We start from the raw sequence: 22,091 nt of genomic DNA, 5'->3' as shown, positions 1-22,091 counted from the left end.
ATAACATGTGAAGAAATGTCACATAAAAGTGAAGGCATTTTGAAGGAGGGGCTACCATAGCAAAGATCTGCTTTCTGACTATGAATGTGTTTATCCAATCATATCTTTGTATGCAAATATATTTTATCCAATGTGAACTAAAGGACAAGAGTAAAAGCCGTGTCTTCAGTCAGGATAAAAGCACTGCCTGAGCCTGACCCATACTCTACTTTATTCACTTGTATTTCAGTGTATAGTCTTAAAATGTCAGCTGAAACTAAGAAACCTGCTGAAAACTGTGGCCAGTTTAAAAACCTGCCTGCTCCTCTCAGCAACTTGGAAATAAAATACACCAAGGTAAGCCAAAGCTATTCTCCGTATGTTACTCCTTTTCTAAAAAAAAAGATACTTAATTGTTACCATATATATTGTTTAATATTTGTGTAACACAAGAACAAATAACTCCTCAAATGTTTTTTCCGCAGGTTTAAACGCACAGATCTGTCTATCGTTCTATCAATTTGTTGATTTTATATATATACATATATATATATATATATATATATGAACTGAAATATATTTTCACATACTCCATGTATAGCACTACACCTCGAACTTAATATTGAATTGTATTTGTAATTAATATATAAAAAAGCTACATTTTTTTAAAACTCTAAATCCTTTAACCCATTAAGCACCACCAGATGAGCAATAGTGTGCATTACACTCTTATTTTACAGCACTAGTGTTCCAGGATCAAGAGTCCCTTTATCTTTTTTTTTTTTTTTAAATATACAGGTTGTCTGTAAAGAGGCTTAATTATTAAGCTTTTTTATAGAAACAGGACACATCAGTAGACATAGAATAGATATTAGCAGACTGCTTGACTGTAGAAGTTTTGTTCTTTAGACCTTATGAGATAGTATTGGAATGTAGGCCAGGGAGTAAAAGAAATGAACATGCTCAACATATTTGGCAAACGTTAGTTCAGTTAATATCTGTTAACACACTCTGCAGCTTTTGCACGCAAACACTCGAGCTTCCAAATGTTATACAATGCAAATCTTCTAAGTTGGACAGATTTATTTTTTTTAACTTCCCATGAAAATACATTTCGCAATACTTATGTGTGGTTTTCCAACTGAGTACCGTAACAGCAATTCCCCATACATCTGTTGTGGATCTGTTTTCGATTTTTTTTTTATCTGATTTATCAGCTTATGTGGGGCTCTGGTTGGAAAACAGAAGGGCGGAATCCAAAAAGTAAAAATCATCGACATTTACATAAATGACACATTACATACCTCATAATTATTATGTAAACAGAATGATAATATACTGTTGCAGTATTATTCAGGGTATAGTATGCCCTGCACAAAAAGATTTAAGATCTAAGCTACGACTACCTTAATAGACAAAATTATTTTGAATCAGACTATATTGATAGGAAACACATACTTTCCAAAAAGAAACATTTAATAGGTTGTTGTAATAGTTATCAAATGTATAAACTACGTAGCATCTATATCAGGGATGTCCAAACTGCGGCCCTCCAGCTGCTGCAGGACTACATCTCCCATGCTCCTCAGCCAGCCCCTTAGCTGAAAGAGCATTATGGGAGATGTAGTCCTGCAGCAGCTGGAGGGCCGCAGTTTGGACACCCCTGATCTATATGCACTAATTACAACTACAGGTTGCAATGCCAAACAAATAGCAGCTTGGAGTGACAAACACAGATTGCAACATAATATTTAGGTTGACCTGATTTGCCCTTTTGCCATCTCTGCTTAGTTATAACAAGTCATCATGCAGGGCAGCAATGATATTATGGCAGCCCTACAGCAAGTATATTGTATAAGTGCAAGAAACCCATATTAACGTGTAGAAAAATATTAGGGCACTGCTTATCTTGGGGCACTTATATTATCACTTCACTGCTCTACATGTGCATGTATATTATAATTGTATTTGTACACATATATCAACTGCACATATGGGTAGCAGTATAGTAATAGACAATCATAGACATACAATGTCTACAGACGCTCGAAATTATAACCTGTGGTCTGTACAACAAAATGGTGTTCTAGTCCATTAATTATTATGTCTAAGTTAACTGAGTGATGTAGTTGACACTTTAATAGTTCACAGAAGGAGTTGTGCTGTCTTGAGAGCTATAGTGAGAATATTACATATCATAATAAAAACAATCTTAACTATTGAGAAAAGGACTACAGAAAATCTAAGTTACTCGTCAACAACAATGCAGAATAAGTGGCCATTTGGTTAAAAACTAACAAAGTTAACATCGATTATAATTTGGGGAATCATTCTCCATCTTATTACGCCCCATTAATATCCTCTCCCCTCTTTAATGAAGGTAGCTTTTTTCTTGTATCCACCTGAGGAGGTCCCAGGAATTCTCCATTCATAGGGATAATAAAACACCAAAAAGGAGTCTTTGATCTTGCCCTATGAACTGTGGAATGGGCATACTGGAAGAATAGTTTTCAAGGAGTCTAATTTTTAGTGTTCCTGGAGGTTTCAGAACAGAGGTTTTCCTTTGCAGTATATAGGTGTGGTAGCTGTTAGCATATAGTATCGGATATCATTAGATAGGTTAGAACAGGTGAACACTAAGCAAATATCCAGATCAACAACACAAAAACACCGCCCTTCCCCTGATATTATTGTTATATGCAAAACTGAAATATTTTCAATTAGTTTTGTTTTATTTATTGTAAATTGTAATAATATACAGTATAGAACTTTTTCACTGTGCACAATACATATGCCTTTCAGTCTGTGGAAGGAGGAATATCTGCATTTCAGGCTATCTTGAACATCTTTGTGCATTTACATTATTTTATTTTTTCTAATGATTACTAACTATTCTGCCCTTTGTACTAATAATTTAGTTATAATGTTTGTTATCTAGATTGTTTTTAATAAACCTATATTAATAGCAATACTCCTTCCAAAGTCATTATGTAAGTAATATTTTTTAAAAATGTAATGTTATCACATTTATATTAAAACTGCCTCTTTACTACCGTAACAAACGTTTTGTTAAAAACAAACCAGATATTAAACACACAGTTCTCAAGTCTATTAGTAAATTAAACCATCCAATCACAATAACCAAAAATTCAGTAAATCTTAATTATTTACAACATAGCAGAATATGATGTCACTATACAAAACAATAAGTAAAAAATAAATGTATGCATTATTTACAGAGACACCCCAGCAACTTTCTGCATGGTAATGCATATGATAGCTATGTAGTCCATTTAAATTGTTCAGGTGTTGTTTTCGCAAATGCATGGGGGACCCTGCAGAATCCCCCATATGAATTTGTTGTTTCCTCCGTCTCCTTGCTTCTAGGTCAAGCAAAATATGTTTTTATTTCCTTTTGAAGAATACATGCTAAAGTACTCACAAATTAAAATAGATTCTTCTTTAATGGAAATATCAGGGACATTAAACTTGATCCCTTTAAGAGGGATTTGTCCGGTATGTGATGTCAACAGAATGAAAACCAAGCTTACAATTTAATACTGGGTGTTATTTAAAGAAATATAAACTAGCCTTATGAAGTTGTCTACTTACATTTAAAAATACAACACACATACAATCACCACATTTTCATTTTTGTCAAGAAATTTGCTTACAGTGTGCAGAATTCATACTAAAGGAAAACTGTTGCTTTCAGCTTGTGGCATAGCTAAGTGAATGTATCGAAACTACTAAAAGCTTGTGTTTTGCAGTTAGTTTAATTGTTTTGGAGGTAGATCTCTAGATTACATATCAAGGCCAAATTAGCATTATCAGATCATTTTCCTGTCTTCTCTTTTCCCTCACTGCACAATTAGAAAAGCTGTCTAAACTCATTAACAGTTACCTGCATTATAGTTAAAAAGGAGAGGATTTAGCCCTAATATTCTATGAAAAAAAGAAACATAGACATCCAGCTTAGCCATGAGGTCCAAATATGTTCTGGTGTATTTTCACACATTTTTTTAAAATATGTGTACACTAGGTTGGAAAGTCACCAGAAATTGCATTTCAATCAGCTTTTTGCAAACTCTTTCCAACCCCAACTAGTACTTGCCAAAGATCTGCTCAGGCAGAAAGCATCTTGTTTGTTTTACTTTAACTTTTAAAATAATGACATAAATACTTGCTACACTTCTTCTATTCTATTCTTCTTACATAAAAAAACACTATCAGTATTACTCTAAATGTTCGAACCATATGAAATAACTGACAATGCACGTATATGTTAAAGGATCAGTGAAGCAAACTATATTTACTACTTGCAAAACTGAGTTGAGTGGAGAAACCCTGCTTGGCTGCTCATACGGTAGCTGCCTCCCTAAACCAGTCAGGTGTGTCGCCAGGTTTTACGATCACTGCCACTGCATGCAAAGGCATTAGAAACATGTGTTCACATGTTCCCAATCTTCATGTGTCACAAGGCATGTTCAGCAATGATCTCAAAGTTGTCCCTTCCAAGCCACTGGCACGACGCAGGTTAAACAGACTAGGGTGGCATTGCTAGCAACAAGTGGCGGTAAGAAAGCTGTGGACTGGATATTCTTTTTTCAGAGAAACACTATTCAGAGTACAAACTGACAAGCCTTCAGCTTTTCAGTATGGCAATTAAATTATTTGAAAAACTCAGAGGCAGCTGATCCTTTAATTACTTTAAAGCCGCTGGGCTTTACTTGCCCCAGGGCCAGAAGGTGTCATTACCCCTTGAATGTTAAACTTAGTAAATGCTTTGTCTAGGTGGAAAAACACAGTTTGGTAGCATTTGTGTTTGCTTATGCTTAGAATATACCGGTAAATTAGTATTACTTAAAGGTAAAAAACTGTCACTTTACATATACGTTATTAAAATAAACCTGAACAAATTGGCTAAAAAACACCTTCAACCTACCTTTTCTTTTTTTACTATGATATATTTGGAAATTAGTATTTTAAGATACTGCTTATTGCATTACCTATAATAGCAGTTACTGGTTTTCTAATTCTCTTTCTTTAGCCGTACTTTATATATGCCCAGAAACTTTATCTGTGAGGTTATTTTACGCTTCAGAAAACGGGTTCAGTTAAAGGTTTTTCAATTTATATCAAATCAGTTGATATATGTTTTGATTTGCCATGTAATTTGAACTACACCCATATAAGTATATTTATATATATCCATTCAATTTGATTAGTACCCTAATCAGAATCATGTAGATACGCCAGTAGTGGTATGGCTACTTATCTAGTCCTAGAGGAGATTATTTCCAGCCTTTGTGGTACAACAGAAAAGGTAGTTGATAAAAAAAAAAGAAATCATCTTGGAGAGCGGCAATCTCTTCAATCTAGCTTCCACAAAGATATCGACACCCTTCTTAAATAGCTCACAATTTATCATTTGACTCTCTGACCAAGCTCTGTAGGCCACCATTACATATTGGCACTAGACCTTATAAATGACTCACGTTGCTATGATGAGGTTTTTTTTTTGTACCCACCAATTTTCCTATTATTTTACCACTTCTAGGACAATAGTGTTGGATTCTATGCAAAAAAGAAATACTGCACATGCAGCGATACTTGGTTAATGAGAAAACATTACCTGTTCTAAACAAAGTCCTTTTATGTTGACATGCTTGAAATACTTCAATTAAGATGTGTTCCCTGTAGGCACGTCTTGCAGACAATTGCCTTTACAAGACAATCAGCTCAATAGGACCAACAATTCTGGGTGGATAAATTAAAAGATAATTCTGATACTTGCGGCATGTGGCACATTTCATAGCAGAAAAATTAGTTTCCAGAAAGCATAATACAATGACACTATCTGTTCATGACACAAGGTACACTGTCACAAAGAAGGAGCCGAACAATAGCGTAATTCATATTTTGCTACCAGCTAACAGAGCTGTCTCTGTTTCATACAAAGCTTCAAGACTTGAATCATACGTCTACGGGAGGTCAGTCCAGAGGCTCATTGGCAGGGTGCAGAATCAAAGGAGAACAGTGTGTGCCTAATATTTAGCGCAAGAACAACTGTAACATACATTTCTGTGTCATAAGCACCATAACCGAATCTACTGAAAATAATAAAGAAATTGAATTTAACTCGTTGACCTTACATTTTTCTCGGATCAAGCCAGCATTTCCTGTGGTTTTTCAAAAATAATTTCCTTTGAAACACATGTGCAACTCCCCATGCATGGAAGAGTGGGATATGGAACCACATACAGTTGATCACAGCTTGAGTTCTGCATAATGAGGTCCGGTAAAGCCTGCCTACTCACATCTGAGGGGAATATGTGCCTTTTGGCAACAGTCTTCAAGTATCACAGCCAAGCAGTGTGATTTGTGTAATCACTAAAAATCCTTCAAGTAAATTGGGAGACTCCTTCGCACCCTGTCGAAATTCATTTAAGTCCTCTGGAATGCAGCGACATGCAATTATTGGTTATTAGCTTGAGAAACCATTTCTCGGTCTCCCTCAACTAACATTTTAACATTTTTTTTAACATATGGATGACTATTTGCAGCCAGGCACTCTTGCCCATGAAATGTACCCCTGTTCACACAAGTCTGGGTTTTATTCACTAAACCTACAGTTTACATATAAGTGTTATTGACTTCACAATGTATTATGAAAAGACAACAACACTTTTTCCTGTGAGGAAGATGCATATTTAATTCGGGGAGATTTCTCTAAAGTCAGGCTCTTCTTAAAGCTCTGTGGTATTTGCCCTTAATAATTCATGGTAATGTTGTTGAGTTGATTTGCTCAAACTCTTACCTATGTGACCTGAAATTCACTAGTTTTAGGTAAATATCTAAAACTTCAAGTATGATTTTACTATTTAAAGTTGATACAAAACATTTAACCAACTAGTAAAAAATAGCTATTTATAACCTATGATAAATGATACCATAAATGGTAAATATTTTCCAAAATGAATGTTTATATCCCCAAAGTGTAGAACATCTGATTTTGCCAGTGCCACTATAGAATCAGTCTTTAGAAGTTCATCTTGTCATACCCATATGCAGCGAGCCCACCAAAGTATAAATGATGTATCTATTACTTGAATATAGTTGCAAGTGAAGAATGCTCTTTTCACTGGCTTTGCCAATGTCAGTGGCATTGGTGGGGATAAAAGGACCCAGCTTGATCCAACAATAATGTTGTAGTGTGTCATTTGTGGTTTTATTTCTTCCAGATTTTTATAAACAATGAATGGCATAATTCATGTAGTGGAAAGAAATTCCCTGTCTACAATCCCGCTAATGGAGAAAAAATATGTGACATTGAAGAAGGAGATAAGGTATTGTTATTTAATTATGGTTCACATTCAATAAACGTAGTAAGTTAAGGAGGGCATCATTACCGACATGTTGGCGGCATAGCTGACACACCAATATAGATCATTATGAGCACATATAACATTACACTATTACTTCTTCTTTTTTTAATATGTATTTTAAACAGACTTTAGGGATCTTACCTGAAATGAATGCTGTATTCTTGGATATAAAATCCCTGTGTCATCATGATTTTTATCACTGTTTATGCACTTTAGCACTGTTATGCAATAGTCAACCCTATCACTGTTTCTTCAACTGGGGAAGAGGACAGATAACTGACATATACCACAGTTCTACCTGTGCCATTACGGATGAGAATGAGCATAAAGCAGCATGTTAACATAGTGAACATCCCATGCCATCATCATTTCATGTATGAAAACGTAACTTTTTGGTTTCTAGGAAGATGTAGACAAAGCAGTAAAAGCAGCTAGAGCTGCATTCCAGATTGGATCCCCATGGCGCACAATGGATGCATCAGCAAGAGGAAAGCTGCTGAATAAATTGGCTGACCTCATGGAGAGAGATATTTTAATTCTAAGCGTAAGTAATGGCATCATACATTACTTAACTATAACCACTTTTGTAAAACTCTACTTCTCACATGCTGTTGGTAACATTGCATGAGTAAAGATACATTTTCATTACATTTTATTCAATTGTGATGGATGTTACAGCTAGAAAATCCTAAAATAAGAACGAAACATCAAATAAACATAATAATAATAAAGGTGATCGTTTTGAGTGGTGAGTTTAATTATGATGTTATCTCATACCTCATTGTTGCCTATGAGCAAGTATTTTTTAAATTAACGGTGGACTCCGCCTGGAAAATAAATCTATTCATTATAACGACATTACAGTCGTGAACCACAAACAGGCCATCAAGCAAGAGGCACACAGTGGTGCCTGATTGTTCAAGGGGAATCTGCCCCTGGTTTTTTGTAGTTGAGGCTGCTGCCATCAGTCAGATTAGGCCAGAACATGCAATTGATGGAGATACAGGTATTTGAGGCGAAAGGCTATTTCTATGTAATTTTTATCTATCTAATTCCCCCCCAATACCCAGTTACTACCCACTTGCTATGTAAATGAACGTCATTGTAGAACGATTATTTGTCTACCTCTTCATAAAAAGTCTTTTAACACAAACTGAGATGGATACAGTTCTCCCAAAGTGTTTTTATTATTTTTGTATTTTAGACAATCGAGTCTATTGATGCCGGAAAGCCATTTAGTGCATCGTATTTCGCAGATATACCAGGAGCTATTAAATCGCTGCGCTACTGCGCAGGCTGGGCAGATAAAAATACTGGACGTACAGTACCAATGGGTATGTTATGGTGGCAGTATATGCTGTGTTATATGCTTATATTATGTTTTAAAATAATAATGAAGGGTGTCATTTTAGAACAGTTCATGTATGGCTTAGTAGGAAAAATAGAATAACACAATTAGCTTTAATTTCGTATTGCCATAGCCAGCATACGCAAGAAAATAATTTTGTTTTAATGTTAATTATGGCAACGTATTATGATGGAAAAGACACAGTTATGTTCACATTTTTCTAGATTGATTGGAAATAAAGACAAGAATCTCATTAAACTATAGACAGTGGGTGGAATTATGAACCTTGAAATACAAAGAATCACATAACAAATGGGATCGAATATCCCAAAGCTAGACGAGGACAAAATGCAGAACAGGTCAGCAGGGAATATACAATTTGATATATGATACGGACGTCTTCTAAACACAGCAAAATAAAAATACCTCTTTTTTTTGTCTAAACAATCAGTTACTCACAAACACGTTTATCCAGAAAGATACAAGTGAGGCTGTTCGATATAGAAATATAGAGTTTGATGGCAGATTAGAACCATTCAGCCAAAGTAGTCTGATATAAAGACTCAGACTTTAATTAGTTCTTCGTTATATTCAGAATAACTTTATGCCTATCCCATGCATAAACTCCTTAGCTATATTAGCTTTTACCATATTTGCTGGGAGGAAGTCCAACATTCTTCTTTTGCTGTAAAGACTTATCTGCTATTGTCACATTTTCTGATCTTCTGTGGGTATCCCCAATTATCTATTTCTCAATGTACTGTCATCAGAAAGACAGAGAATTAGCTAATAGCCTTATGTTCCTCAACGTCCTAGGAAGAAAATGATTTTCCTTTTATATATGTTTTCTAAGCTTTAGTGCCTCCAGTAACTCATTGTGTCATTTTATAGATGGAGACTTCTTTTCTTTTACAAGACATGAGCCTGTTGGAGTGTGTGGTCAAATAATCCCTGTAAGTAAAACAGAGATATTAGCGTAGTACCTATTTTGAATGTCTAAATTATACCTCCTCTACAAAAAGATGATTTTATAGCAATTCATATTATGCTTAAAATGTTTGATTGAAAATAATCCAGAACAATAAAATGACATTTAGAAAAATAAACAGAAAAATAACACCATACTGGTTTCACTGGTTTTCACATGAAAGATAAATCTGTTAGACCCTGGGAACTCAAGGTTGCTTAACTCCAGTACTCAAGGGCTGTATTCAGGCCATGAAGTCTGCGTAATCCTTGCCAGAAGTCAAATAGTTTAATGAATCTGGATTGCAATGCCCACTGTGCTTATGCTGGGATATCCAAAAATCGTGGCCTGTTTGAGGCCCTTAGGGACCGGATTTGTGCAGCTCTGATGTAACTGACATGGAGACACGAGGCTCACCAGCAGCAAATGGGGACATAGCCTTTGCCTGCTATTACTACTACAGTCAACTACTACCTAGAGTTGTAGTAAACTGGTTATGTTATATACACCTGTAATTCTGTACCCTCCTATATTATGAATTATAATATTTGTAAATAACGCCAATAGCCAAAATAGGCCAAAATCCAAGATGTAGCTAATGACCATAAGATCGAATAAGGAAACCATTATAGGTTTGCTCATACAGGCACTTATATACCCAGAACTACCTTTTTATATATATATGTAGTCTTCGATGTGCAATAAGTATTCTGAGTATTTTGCTTGAGGTTTTGTCATAAAAGGCATTTTAAAAATCATAACCTTTGTGATTTTTCTCCGCTCAGTGGAATTTTCCACTTGTAATGTTTTCGTGGAAAATTGCTCCTGCTCTGTGCTGTGGTAACACAGTTGTCATCAAGCCAGCCGAGCAAACACCACTGACTGCTCTGTATATGGGATCACTGATAAAGGAGGTGAGTAAAGTTTGTGCAAAGTCATAGTCAATGGGAACGTGCCAATCTTAAACCCTGAACTTACATAGATGGCTGCTCTAGTTCTAAATAATGTGTGCTCTAAAGACTGTCATGAATGCCGTTTGTTATGAATCTTAGATTTTATGTATTTGTATAAAAAAAAATAAGCTACTAAATACGGTAACTAAAATGGTATATATAATTAAAAAGTAAAGGTTTGTCTTTGATAAACTGATATTATTACAAACATGCTGGATTGTTTTTGCAGCTAAGGTTACTATGGCAATGCATACCATACTGTTACTGTTCTTTACATAACATAATAAGTATTGCTTAATATTGTTACACTGCATGTGCTTGCTTGCATTTCAATTTGGGTTAAACTACATGTTTCTAACTAAGCCTTTCAGTTATTAACTCTGTATTTGCTAACTAGCACCCCTATCCCTCCTCATACCTCACCTAAGTTAGGACTAACACGTTGCCACCCTCGCTTATCATCTATTACAAACTATAATAAGGCTCCATTGGCAAGCATTTGGTGCCTTTGATACAATTTATTGTCTCCCTCTTTTTATGCCTATGCTACTACAACAATCCCCTTTTTAAATGCTTTTTTTAAACACTAGGACACTATTAATATTTGCCTATAGAAGTGTCAAAAAGTAAATCTAACTCATATTGTAATTATTCTTTTCTTATTATTTAGGCTGGAATACCACCAGGTGTGGTAAATATTGTGCCTGGCTATGGGCCGACAGCAGGAGCAGCAATTTCTAACCATATGGACATTGACAAAGTTGCTTTCACAGGTTCAACTGAGGTAATTGCAACGTTATAAAGTTTTTATCTAAAAATCATTGAAAAAGAAAAGGGGTCACCTTTAAGAGACTCAGCAGTACACTGCTTTTCTGTATTCATAGTGTTACCTAACGGGTAATATGAAACCTCTCGTAGAAGAAACCTTGATTGACATACCTACAAGGTTTACATCTAGAGGTATTTTAATGATGTATATTAACATCTACGGTATATATTAAAATAATACATTTGATATTTAAATGAAATTATCTTAGATTTTACAAAAAAAAAAAGGTTTATGAAAATGTACATATTCGCTCAGCACATAGTGAGGCACCTCAAAGTACTCCATGTTCCCACCATATGTTTCATATATGGGCAGGAAAGAGAGTGTCTAGTATGTACCTCCCTCTGTAACATTGATCTCCACCGCTAAACGATTGTAGACAGGTTTGTATCAGGCTAAAAAACATACTGTGGCTCAGACTCTCTGGGTCCTGCGTGACCTGTTATGGAGTTTGTGGGGGCAATGCATCGTAAAAGGATACCTTGGGACTTGAGGCCTGTTCATTGCCAAAAATAATGAAATATATTTAGAGCATTGAAATCTGGAAAGAACAAGGTTGACATGATGTTCTGTTCTTTTTTTTTTAAGGTTGGTAAACTGATAAAACAGGCAGCTGGAAAGAGTAACCTCAAAAGAGTTACACTGGAGCTTGGTGGAAAAAGTCCCAACATCATTTTTGCGGATGCAGACTGTAAGTAGGCCTTTAATCGCTTTAAAAATATAGCAGTATTTTAACAAAAATGACGTTGCGTACACCATCTAAAAATGGAAGGAATTACAATCATATGTAAAGAAATAAGCAGATGGGACCAAGGACGGCTTTACATCTTGTTCAACGTAGAATAACCGCCCAAGTCCCTTAATGGGTGTTTGTTTTTGCCACTGTTCTATAAGTAATGGAATAGTACAAGCAGCACTTCCTCTACAAGAACTGTCTATTTCTGTTTTTCAGCTGGCCATTTTCAAACTCTTACCTGGGTAACAGGACATTACAGAGACTTTGTTGTAGATTTAAACACAGATAAAGTGCTATTTTTACACAAACTAATGTCCCGAACATAAGGTGCTATTCCACTTCGACATTAAAATAATTGAGCTCTAGTATGTTGAGTCATCATGTGCTTAATCCCTGATAAATAATGAATAAGGCAAACCTTTGCATTATTTCTAAGAAAGGTTTGAACATATGGACGTACCAGAAATGATTGTTTGAATGCCACAGTTAGTTCCAAAAGTGTTAGACACAGCACAGTAAGTTGAACATCATGAGATGGTGGCTTTTTTTGTCCAAAAATATAGGACACCATTTTACCAGTCCTGGATCCTAAATAATTACATTTCCGTGTCTTTCAGTGGACAATGCAGTTGAGCAGGCACACCATGGTCTGTTCTATCACCAAGGTCAGTGCTGCATAGCTGGATCCAGGATATTTGTGGAAGAACCCATCTATGATGAATTTGTACGCCGAAGTGTGGAAAAAGCGTGTTTTAGGAGACCCTCTTTGTCCAGGGATACAACAAGGTCCACAGGTGGGTTTTCTTTTTACAGTAGACAAACCAAACTCTTTTAATTAAGCAAAACGGAAAGCTTAGCCTCTATGGACACTGTCTTATTGGTGCAGAAACATGACATTACTGTCTCTTTAAAAGAGGTCTTATAACCACAGCAGACACAGACAAATCAGCAGGAATATTAAATTTGTTAGTTGGATCATATGGCCCTTTTTACTTTTAACTTTGCAACATAATTGTTTTTTTTTTTTGTTCTCTTTTAATAAATAAGCCCCTATGTACTTTTTTGTAGATATGCCTCAAACACACAAACCTAAGCCTAAGCTAAATTTAAAGCAGAAAAATAGCAAAAGGTTTGTGCCACTGAAAATCATGTCAAAATATATATATTTTTAATTTTATGTTTTACAACTTTTGTATGGCAAGTAAATGTTAAAAGCCGTGTAGCATCTACTCCTCCACCTTGAGTTTCAGTGTAATGTTAGCTTTATATGCTGATGTATAACTTAATGAAAGAGTATGATGAATAATCAGGCCAACAGGTATTATAATTATACATGGGAGTGAAAGCAGCAGTTTAAGAGCTGTGTGAATTTGCCAGGTTCCCAGGCTTGCTATGTTTTCGGATCAAAACGTGCAACGGAATAACCATTCTCTTTTGGATAGACTCCAAGGTGTTGTGTTCTGTCCTTGGCCTGCCCACATGATCAAACATAGTGTGTGAACTGTTACCAAATTGAATTTTGATGTGTACATCTTTTTTCACAAGGAAGATAAGAACCCCATATCTTACTTTGAAAAGATTATATGGTAGAACTTTGAGCTTGTTGTTTATAAGATCTTAAAAGCAGCCCAGATTGAGGATTGAGAAACTTAAATGTACTTTTTGGCCAAGTCTCCTAATTACACTATCACTTTCCATGAAGAAAGATCTAAAGCTTAAAATCCCCTTGAATCCACTGAATTGTATGTACTGATAAGGTTGTAGGTCTTTAGTTCCCAGCAACATACAGCTCATTTTAGGCACTGAAATATTTTTATTACTTTAAAGACTTTAGTTTTTAATATCATTGTTTATAACATTGTTTACATAGAAGTAAGTTGGTCCTTTTAGTTCAAAGGCATTTTTCATAGTATTGTTCTTAATAAATTGTTTATGATTCAAGACAAGACTATATATATATATATATATATATATATATATATATATATATTATGTTGGTGATTTAAGGGTTTTTTATCACACCAACAGGGATTGCACTGTTATTTACACTATTTCTTTTGTACAAATAAGCACCAATTATCACACACTATAATTATTCACGTGTTGATTCTGTTGATATCCATGTCCTTTGGCAGACAGAACAAAACATTAAAGAACCACCAACATATTTCATCATGGGCATGAGGTGCTTTTCCATATGGCTACTTCTCTGTGTGCACCAAACCCACCTATGGTGTTTATTTCCAAAAAGCTCTATTTTGGTTTCATCTGACCATAGAACCCGATCTCATTTGAAGTTCTAGTAGTGTCTGGCAAACTAAAGAAAGTTGAGTTTGTTTTTGAAAGAGAGTAGAGGCTTTTTTCTTGAAACCCTTCCAAACAACTTGTGATGATGTAGGTGACGTCAGGTTGTACTTTTGGAGACTTCCGGACCCCAAGACACAACTAACTTCAGCAATTCTCCAGCTGTGGTGCTTGGAGGTTCTTTGGCCACTCAAACCATCCTCTTAAAAGTGCGTTCTGATAGTATAGACACATGTCCTCTTCCAGGTTGATTCATAACATTTCCAATTAACTGGAGCTTTTTAATTATCGTCCTGGTGGCAGAAATGGGCACCCAGGTGTACTAAAAAATATGAAATATCAATGGGAATATACTTCAAATGAATTTTTCTCATATGAATTCATATTCCACATTTTTTGGATAAACATGTGTTGTGTTTGCAAGTGTTTGGTATCCATGAGAGCAGAGTAGCTTTGTTTATTTAATTTTTTTAACCCCTTAAGGACAATGGGCGGTCCCTAAACCCATTGAAAACAATGCATTTTGAGCCCGTACATGTACGGGCTTTGTCATTAAGGGGTTAAAGAAAAGATCAAAAGTTAAACACTAAAGACAATGTTTAACAGCATCCTTTGCCCATATTTATCAAGGGTGCCAATATTAATGGAGGGCACTGTACATAGTGAAGACGTGAAGTTGAAGCTGCCACCCCCTGCAAACTCCCACTTTAGTAAATAAATCATAGGAGTGGCAGAATAGTGTTTTCTGATTCCGTTTCTTACTCATCCTGATAAGACATGACAAATCGGCTTAACACATCCTTTCACTTAGAAACACTGGTAACAGCTTTCCAAAAATATTGTAGTAATATAATTGGAACTATTTGGAACAAACTTATTATGTCATATCAGCCTCTTCTTCTTGGACACTTCTGCATTCCACCTGTTGCGAAGCTGGGGTAACGCATAGTATGTGAATTTTATAAAGTCATCTAATTACTTAATTTAGGGAATTGATTCCCTTTGCATGAGTCTACACATTTCAAATTCTGACAGGTCTGCAACATCTAAAATACATTTGTGTACTGGAAAAAAAGACTTACACAACAACCCAGCATGTCAACATACCTACCAAGCCTAATTCATAACCTCCACATTCCCATAATGTTACATGGCATAGTTGTAAGATTCAGGGGAGGGCTGCCATTATTTAGCCGTAAGTACTAAAAGAGCCCAAAACTAAGTAAAGTAAAACACAAAATTACTTCCAGCTGTTGCCCAAAATCTTCAAATCATAGCAGCCTTGGGGGCAATCGCCTTGCTGTCCACCTTGGCAGCCCAACCCTATCCGGAATTTAGTCAAAACAGGCTATAGCTGTATTTTGTGATCCACCATAGCTCAAGTACTCAGGGTTACCTATCACAGCCAGACAGGCTCACATGCCATCAGATAATATGGCATTATTTAGCTCAATTTTCTCATAAGGGGCAGTATTGTGAGTAAAAAATACTGCATTAGGAATCTTGAAGAAATTAGAGATGTGCAGACCTTTTTAATCTAGTAAAATGTCTTTTGTAAGAGAGGATTAAGAATAAATTCCAATTCATACCAAAGGAGTAGTTTAGGTTACAATATATTTCACAATATATCTTATAGTTCAATTTAGCTAATAGAAATGCTAGCATTTTGTTCCTGTGAACATTTTACATCTATATAACATGTTTTAACAAGAATAGCTTATCAAACTTTTTCATGGCAGATGAATCATTTAAGACCGTTTACCATTAATAAAGGAGGACACGATTTCAGTGTTTATATTAATGTAAAATATGGAATGATTTGATACTTTTATAGATCATGATCACTCTATATCTCCAAATATACCATTTGTCATACCAATATATGTCATTATATATCAATGCGTAACTCTTCTTTCAGATCGACAAAGAACAATATGACCGAATCCTTGAGCTAATTGAAAGTGGCAAGAAAGAAGGAGCAAAGTTGGAATGTGGTGGCAGTGCTTGGGGTGACAAAGGTTTCTTCATACAGCCCACTGTTTTCTCAGATGTCAAAGATCACATGCGTATTGCCAAAGAAGAAGTATGTTTGCATAAGTTGATATTTATTTGCACTTTATTTAAAGTGAACAAACAGCAATATATATAAGGTTTTTTTTCTAACAATCTAAGTATATAGGCCTTATTCTAATTGGAAAAGGGGCAGAATTAACTATCAGGTCTCTTCATTCACAAAAACTTGATTTGTGAGTTGACAGTAGATATGATAATCTTCTTTAACTAAGTTCTTGGCCAACAAACCTCCTCCTGAGAAGCTGTTTGAGCCCTTTGACAACCTGAGTGCAAACCCAACTCAAGCAAATATCTATGAAGAGTTGTTGTGATTTCCTGTTGATTTGACTTGAACTGCTGTCAAGCTGGCAGACGATCTCACTTTAAGGAGTAGACAAATTGCTCAGTATGAGCCAACTCAATCAACATGTTATGGGCAACTCAACTTGGTTTCCAACTCAACTCAAAAGTTTGTGAATAGAATCTAATTGGTTTTTCACCCCATGTCTCATATTAAGTTACATGTATCATCAGTAGTGTATTTATCTTGTGCAGTTCCCTAGGACCCAGGGAAGCTCTCCTAGTTCCTCTTAGGACTGCTGCTCTAGGCCTATGCCTAGTAATACGTCATTGATCATCCCTAGATTACCTCTTTTAATGCTTAACTAACTACAGGCCACCTGAAAATACTAGAGGAGGTATAGGAAAGAGACCATCTTTGAAAATGCATAAAAAATATTTAAAGTGGTGTGTAAATCTGAAATATTGAGAACAATTAGGGTTATAGTATTTTAAAAAAAATCTTAGAAAACTGTCATGTATGAAACTATTTGATATCAATAGATATTTGGACCAGTACAACAAATAATGAAATTTAAAACTATTGATGAAGTTATTCGGAGAGCAAATGACACAACATATGGATTGGCTGCTGGTGTTTTCACCAAAGACATGGATAAAGCAATGACTCTGGCTGCTGCTCTGCAAGCAGGAACAGTATGGTAAGAAAAGGACTTATTGAATACAGTGAATACGATACCCATATTGCAAAATTGCACATTGCAGTAAATACAGTGTAGTCTCAACATACACATTACATTATATATACATATTATGTTAAGATTGAGTGCCAGTAACATATCGAATTATATAATGTATATTAAATTTATAAGATCAATTCTAATATGATTAGGAAAGTCAATAAAGGTTAGGGAGGGGGGAGTAAACGTTGTAGGGATTATTGGGCTTGGAGGGATAGTGATATTTGAAAGAAAATAAGAAACAATAGGTTCTGGCATAGTTTGTAATAGGTGTAAGAGGGTTGGGGAGACTGTGATATAGGAGTGAAAATGCTTAGTAAAAGTGTAAAGGGCAATCTAAGATTTAGTGGAAGGTAAGGGAGGATTGAGGCTACTAAACCCCAACTCCCATTATACAAGAGCAGAATGGAAATCATAGGAGTTGTAGTTGACCATGCACCTCTCCACTGCTTGTATTGCGATTGAAAAAGTGTTAAAAAGCAATGTAACGTATGATTAAAAAATCAACTTAATTCCACCAATAGATTGCAGTCCACATAAAAAGAATTTCAAGGTCTCTGCTCTATTACCTACATGGTTATCCAACTAACCATCAAATTATTTTACAAATGATTGGTGCTGTAACCTTTAGACTTGTGGGCAGGAACATTTGAGGTACTCAGCCAAGTATCAAACAGGTGAGCTGAGGACATGTTTAACCCAACACAAATCACTGGCTGCTGGCTGTATTTATAGTAGACTTTTAGACTACTGTGCAGTGAGTAGGCATCCACATGATCTCTCCGCCAACTTTTAGTAAAATGCTTTTCAGCAATCTTACCTAGACAAGACCTATAAATGCTTCATACGGTAATTTGAAATATATATATATATATATATATATATATATATATATATTAGTGGTAAAAGCACATCGTGATCTCAGCAGCTCAAAGAAAAAAACAACTATTTTCATACCATATGTTGACATACTAGCACAAGCATGAGCTTTTTATTTTTACCAAAGTCAGTCAATACAGCTTTTTTTAGTTTATTGTGAGTCTACGTTTAAGAGAAAAACTTTGCATGTCTGCGTATACAGATCAAACTGTTGATACTTGTTTTTTAGTTGTTCAGCTAATGTAATGAAATAATAGAAACTAGTTTTTTTAATTATTCTCTCTGAACAACCTTTTTTGTTTTCTGTAATGTGAGGGTAATTTCAGTTCATGGCAATATTCCAGTTCTAATATATTTGCTCTGTTTATTTCAGGATAAACTGCTATAGTGCAATGTCTCCTCAGTGTGCTTTTGGAGGATTTAAGATGTCAGGAAACGGACGGGAAATGTAAGTTAATAAAACACCATGGTAACAAAAAAAAGACCACTTACCATACAGCCCAACACCACAAGCAAAATATCCATACATGTCTAACAAAATGCACTGTATAGATAACATAGAAAAGGGATCATGTTGTGGTTGAAATGTTACCTAAAGATCTGACTGCATATTATTCTAGGCAACGCGTGGCTAAATGTGTTTAAAAAAAACCCCATGGTTTAATGGTCCTCTGCTTCCCTTACCAGTCCTCCATTGTGATTTCCAGTGGCCTTCTGGACTTCTTTATTGTCCATGGTAGTATAGGCTTGAAACAAAGCACTTTACATAAAAAAATATATGCACATGAAACAGAGAAGGGGGGCTGGAGGAACTAGTAATGTGGTATATGTCACAGAAATCAGTCACTTTTCCCTAATTCGACATTGTCCTGATCTTAGAGGTCAAGTTCTTTGGAGGTGGCATAGGTGACCAACTGGCTAACCAAATTTTAACTGCAACTGAATGTGTCATAGTCTAAATAAACTAGAATAGGGAAGAACCCTTTGAACCCTAAGAGTATTCATATATATAGACTATTAAAGATATTAGTTTCACTTTTTTTGGATGTTGTTTAATAAATGCATATTTACAAAAGAGCTTTTCTATTGATAGGCCAACAGCATATCTTATGTGAATCATCAAGCTATCTTAACAAAAAAAAATACAGACTTAACAAAAAAACAAATAGAAATCTGCAGTGCCCCAACTTTTATGAATCTTAATATATACTATAATCGAGTGATGTTTATCCCTGGAAGTGGTTTAGTCATTGGTCAAGATGATCAAAACTGAATTGTTTTGGTCAATTGGAGCTTCAAGGGGAGCGATTTAGTTAATGGGAGAGATGACTCACACATAATAGCAGGAAAATAGGAGAACACTAGATTTGATTTATGTTTACCTCTGGAAGTTTTCCATGACTGCTTTAGCTTAAGTAAACATGAATTGTTATGCATTGGGCCTTCGTGTTTTGTTGCATATCCTATATTATACCATAAAACTATGTTCCAATTAGCATATTTCATGTTACATACCATGAGGGAAATGAAAAAAACAAGAAAGGAATACAGGCAAGAGAAATATTTAAATTGATTACTGAACAGGTGATAGGTGCAGCTCATCGGGGCTCCGTGGCAACCAGTGGAAGCTCCCTAAGTGCAGTCAGCAATACATCAGGCAGTGGCTACAGTGAAACCAATCAGGAGAAAAGCTTGAGTAGTGAGTGGCAGGCTGAGCAGAGAAACTGCCCAAGGTCAGGCACTATGCTATGACCACAATAATACTACTGCTACTGTTGGATTTGTTTGTTGAATTATATGCTATATATATATATATATACAATGATTCTCTAAATCCTACAACTGTACACCCAGGGGGATGGTGAGTATAAAGGGGGAAAAAAAGACAAGGATCCAACCATAGGCACGGAAGAGTTAATCAGAGTTTCATATAAGGTGCAAAGGAAGCGGGCATCCTTAGAATGGAGTCTCTCTTGCTGTTTAGTTGATTTATGTGAATGATTTATACACTTAAAAGGGCCCATTTGGTGATTCAGATTGGAAAAATTGGTCAACTGCCATCATGTCTTTCTAGTTCTACCATTCTAAATATACAAATGAAGGCACTCCCAATACTAGACAAAAATGTTACCATCTGCTAATTATTAGTTATCTAAGTGTGAAAACCCTGAAACACAATTAAACCTTTCTGAATAATTATATATTATTTTATATTTAAGTTAATATTTAAAGGTGTTTATAATGTCCTCTTTCTATCTGTAATGTTGCAAATGATCTAACAATTATGATGTTTTATTTACCACTAGGGGAGAATATGGCCTACATGAATACACTGAAGTTAAGACTGTTACCATGAAAATCCCACAGAAAAATTCTTAAAGATGCCATCTTCCACACTGAAAACATGTGGTTTGCAAGAAGGATCGAAATATCTGTTAACTGCCAGTTGTGTATTAATCAAGCAATTAAAAGATACATTTTAACATATCAGTAGTAGAAATATATGGTAAGCTGTTCAGAAATTCTGGAATTATTCATATGAATCTGACCATAGTATCCAGTGTACTTATTATCTTGTGACTCATGTACATCTAGAGTGCTGAAGTCCAGTTTATTAGAGAGAGATGCGTGTTTATAATATGATGATATTGGATGCCTTTCAGTAGCAACTTGTATTTTACATAAATGTTTAGTGCAAAGTATAAAAATGCAACAATGGAATTACATAATCAAAGGTGATTCTGACGGTTGCTACAACAAGGCCACTTTTGTAATCTATACTAGAATCACTTTTTATACATAACCCTATATTAGCAGGGGTAGATAAATTATTTGTGGGGCCCCATGAGCACTACACTTACAAGGAGAACATGCATTACATTTACATATTAAAGAACAGAATATACATTGTATTACTATTTACATATTCAAATATCAATCTAAATCTAAATATTACATCTAAGACCCCTGGTTCTGCCTGAAAATGCTGTCTAGTTGTTGCTGTATGGCAATAGAGCTTCAACACACCAATAGCCACCAGCTTTATTGGCTAGGATAACAGCACATCCCAGGACCAGCAGCGCAATGAGGTCATGTACTTAAAAGGTTCATTATACCCAGAACTGAAATAATATATTTGTAAGAATCAGAGCTACACAAGGGTACGTGTTGATTGTAGATATTTTCCGGTAATTAATTTTCTTTGCAGAATATATGATCAGTATATATAATCAAAAGTCTTGTTTCATTGGATATTCTATTATGCTAAGTAATGTTAATGAGTACAGTATGATAGTGATTATTCCGCTGTAATCCTAATGTGATCCCCATTAAAAATATCCTCTTCGATATTGCATGCGGTCTTCTGTTTTACTGTTCTGCGTTTGTACCTAAACAGTGTACTGCATATATATTTCTGTTCATAACATAGCACTAAACATAGGAAATGCCCTTATAGTCAGTTAACTTTTAAAATAAGTGCACTTTAATTCAACCAATAGGAACTAAGAAGCATTAAATAAAAATTGTATTCTCTAGTAAACCTTGCCAGTGGTGGACCTAAAAGGAGTCCCTGGCAGCCCCATTGAAGAAGCATGCATATTAAAGTACTGAGTGA

General features: G+C 35.3%; 1 protein-coding gene across 1 annotated transcript; it reads left to right on the top strand.

Moving 5' to 3' along the window:
* Window positions 1-159: 159 nt before the first annotated feature.
* ALDH1A1 (aldehyde dehydrogenase 1 family member A1) lies at window positions 160-20,960 on the top strand. The gene is given in 14 exon segments (XM_053466698.1): window positions 160-336; window positions 7,224-7,328; window positions 7,771-7,911; window positions 8,572-8,701; window positions 9,607-9,668; window positions 10,468-10,596; window positions 11,306-11,419; window positions 12,053-12,155; window positions 12,818-12,947; window positions 12,949-12,994; window positions 16,423-16,587; window positions 17,400-17,557; window positions 18,849-18,923; window positions 20,782-20,960. Coding segments are annotated over 14 exon segments (1,524 nt in total). The 5' UTR covers window positions 160-243; the 3' UTR covers window positions 20,855-20,960.
* The last annotated feature ends 1,131 nt before the right edge of the window (window positions 20,961-22,091 follow it).

Source organism: Spea bombifrons, chromosome 1 (assembly GCF_027358695.1).
Source record: "Spea bombifrons isolate aSpeBom1 chromosome 1, aSpeBom1.2.pri, whole genome shotgun sequence".
NCBI classification, from domain to species: domain Eukaryota; kingdom Metazoa; phylum Chordata; class Amphibia; order Anura; family Pelobatidae; genus Spea; species Spea bombifrons.
This window is presented reverse-complemented; position numbering and strand designations above follow the sequence as displayed.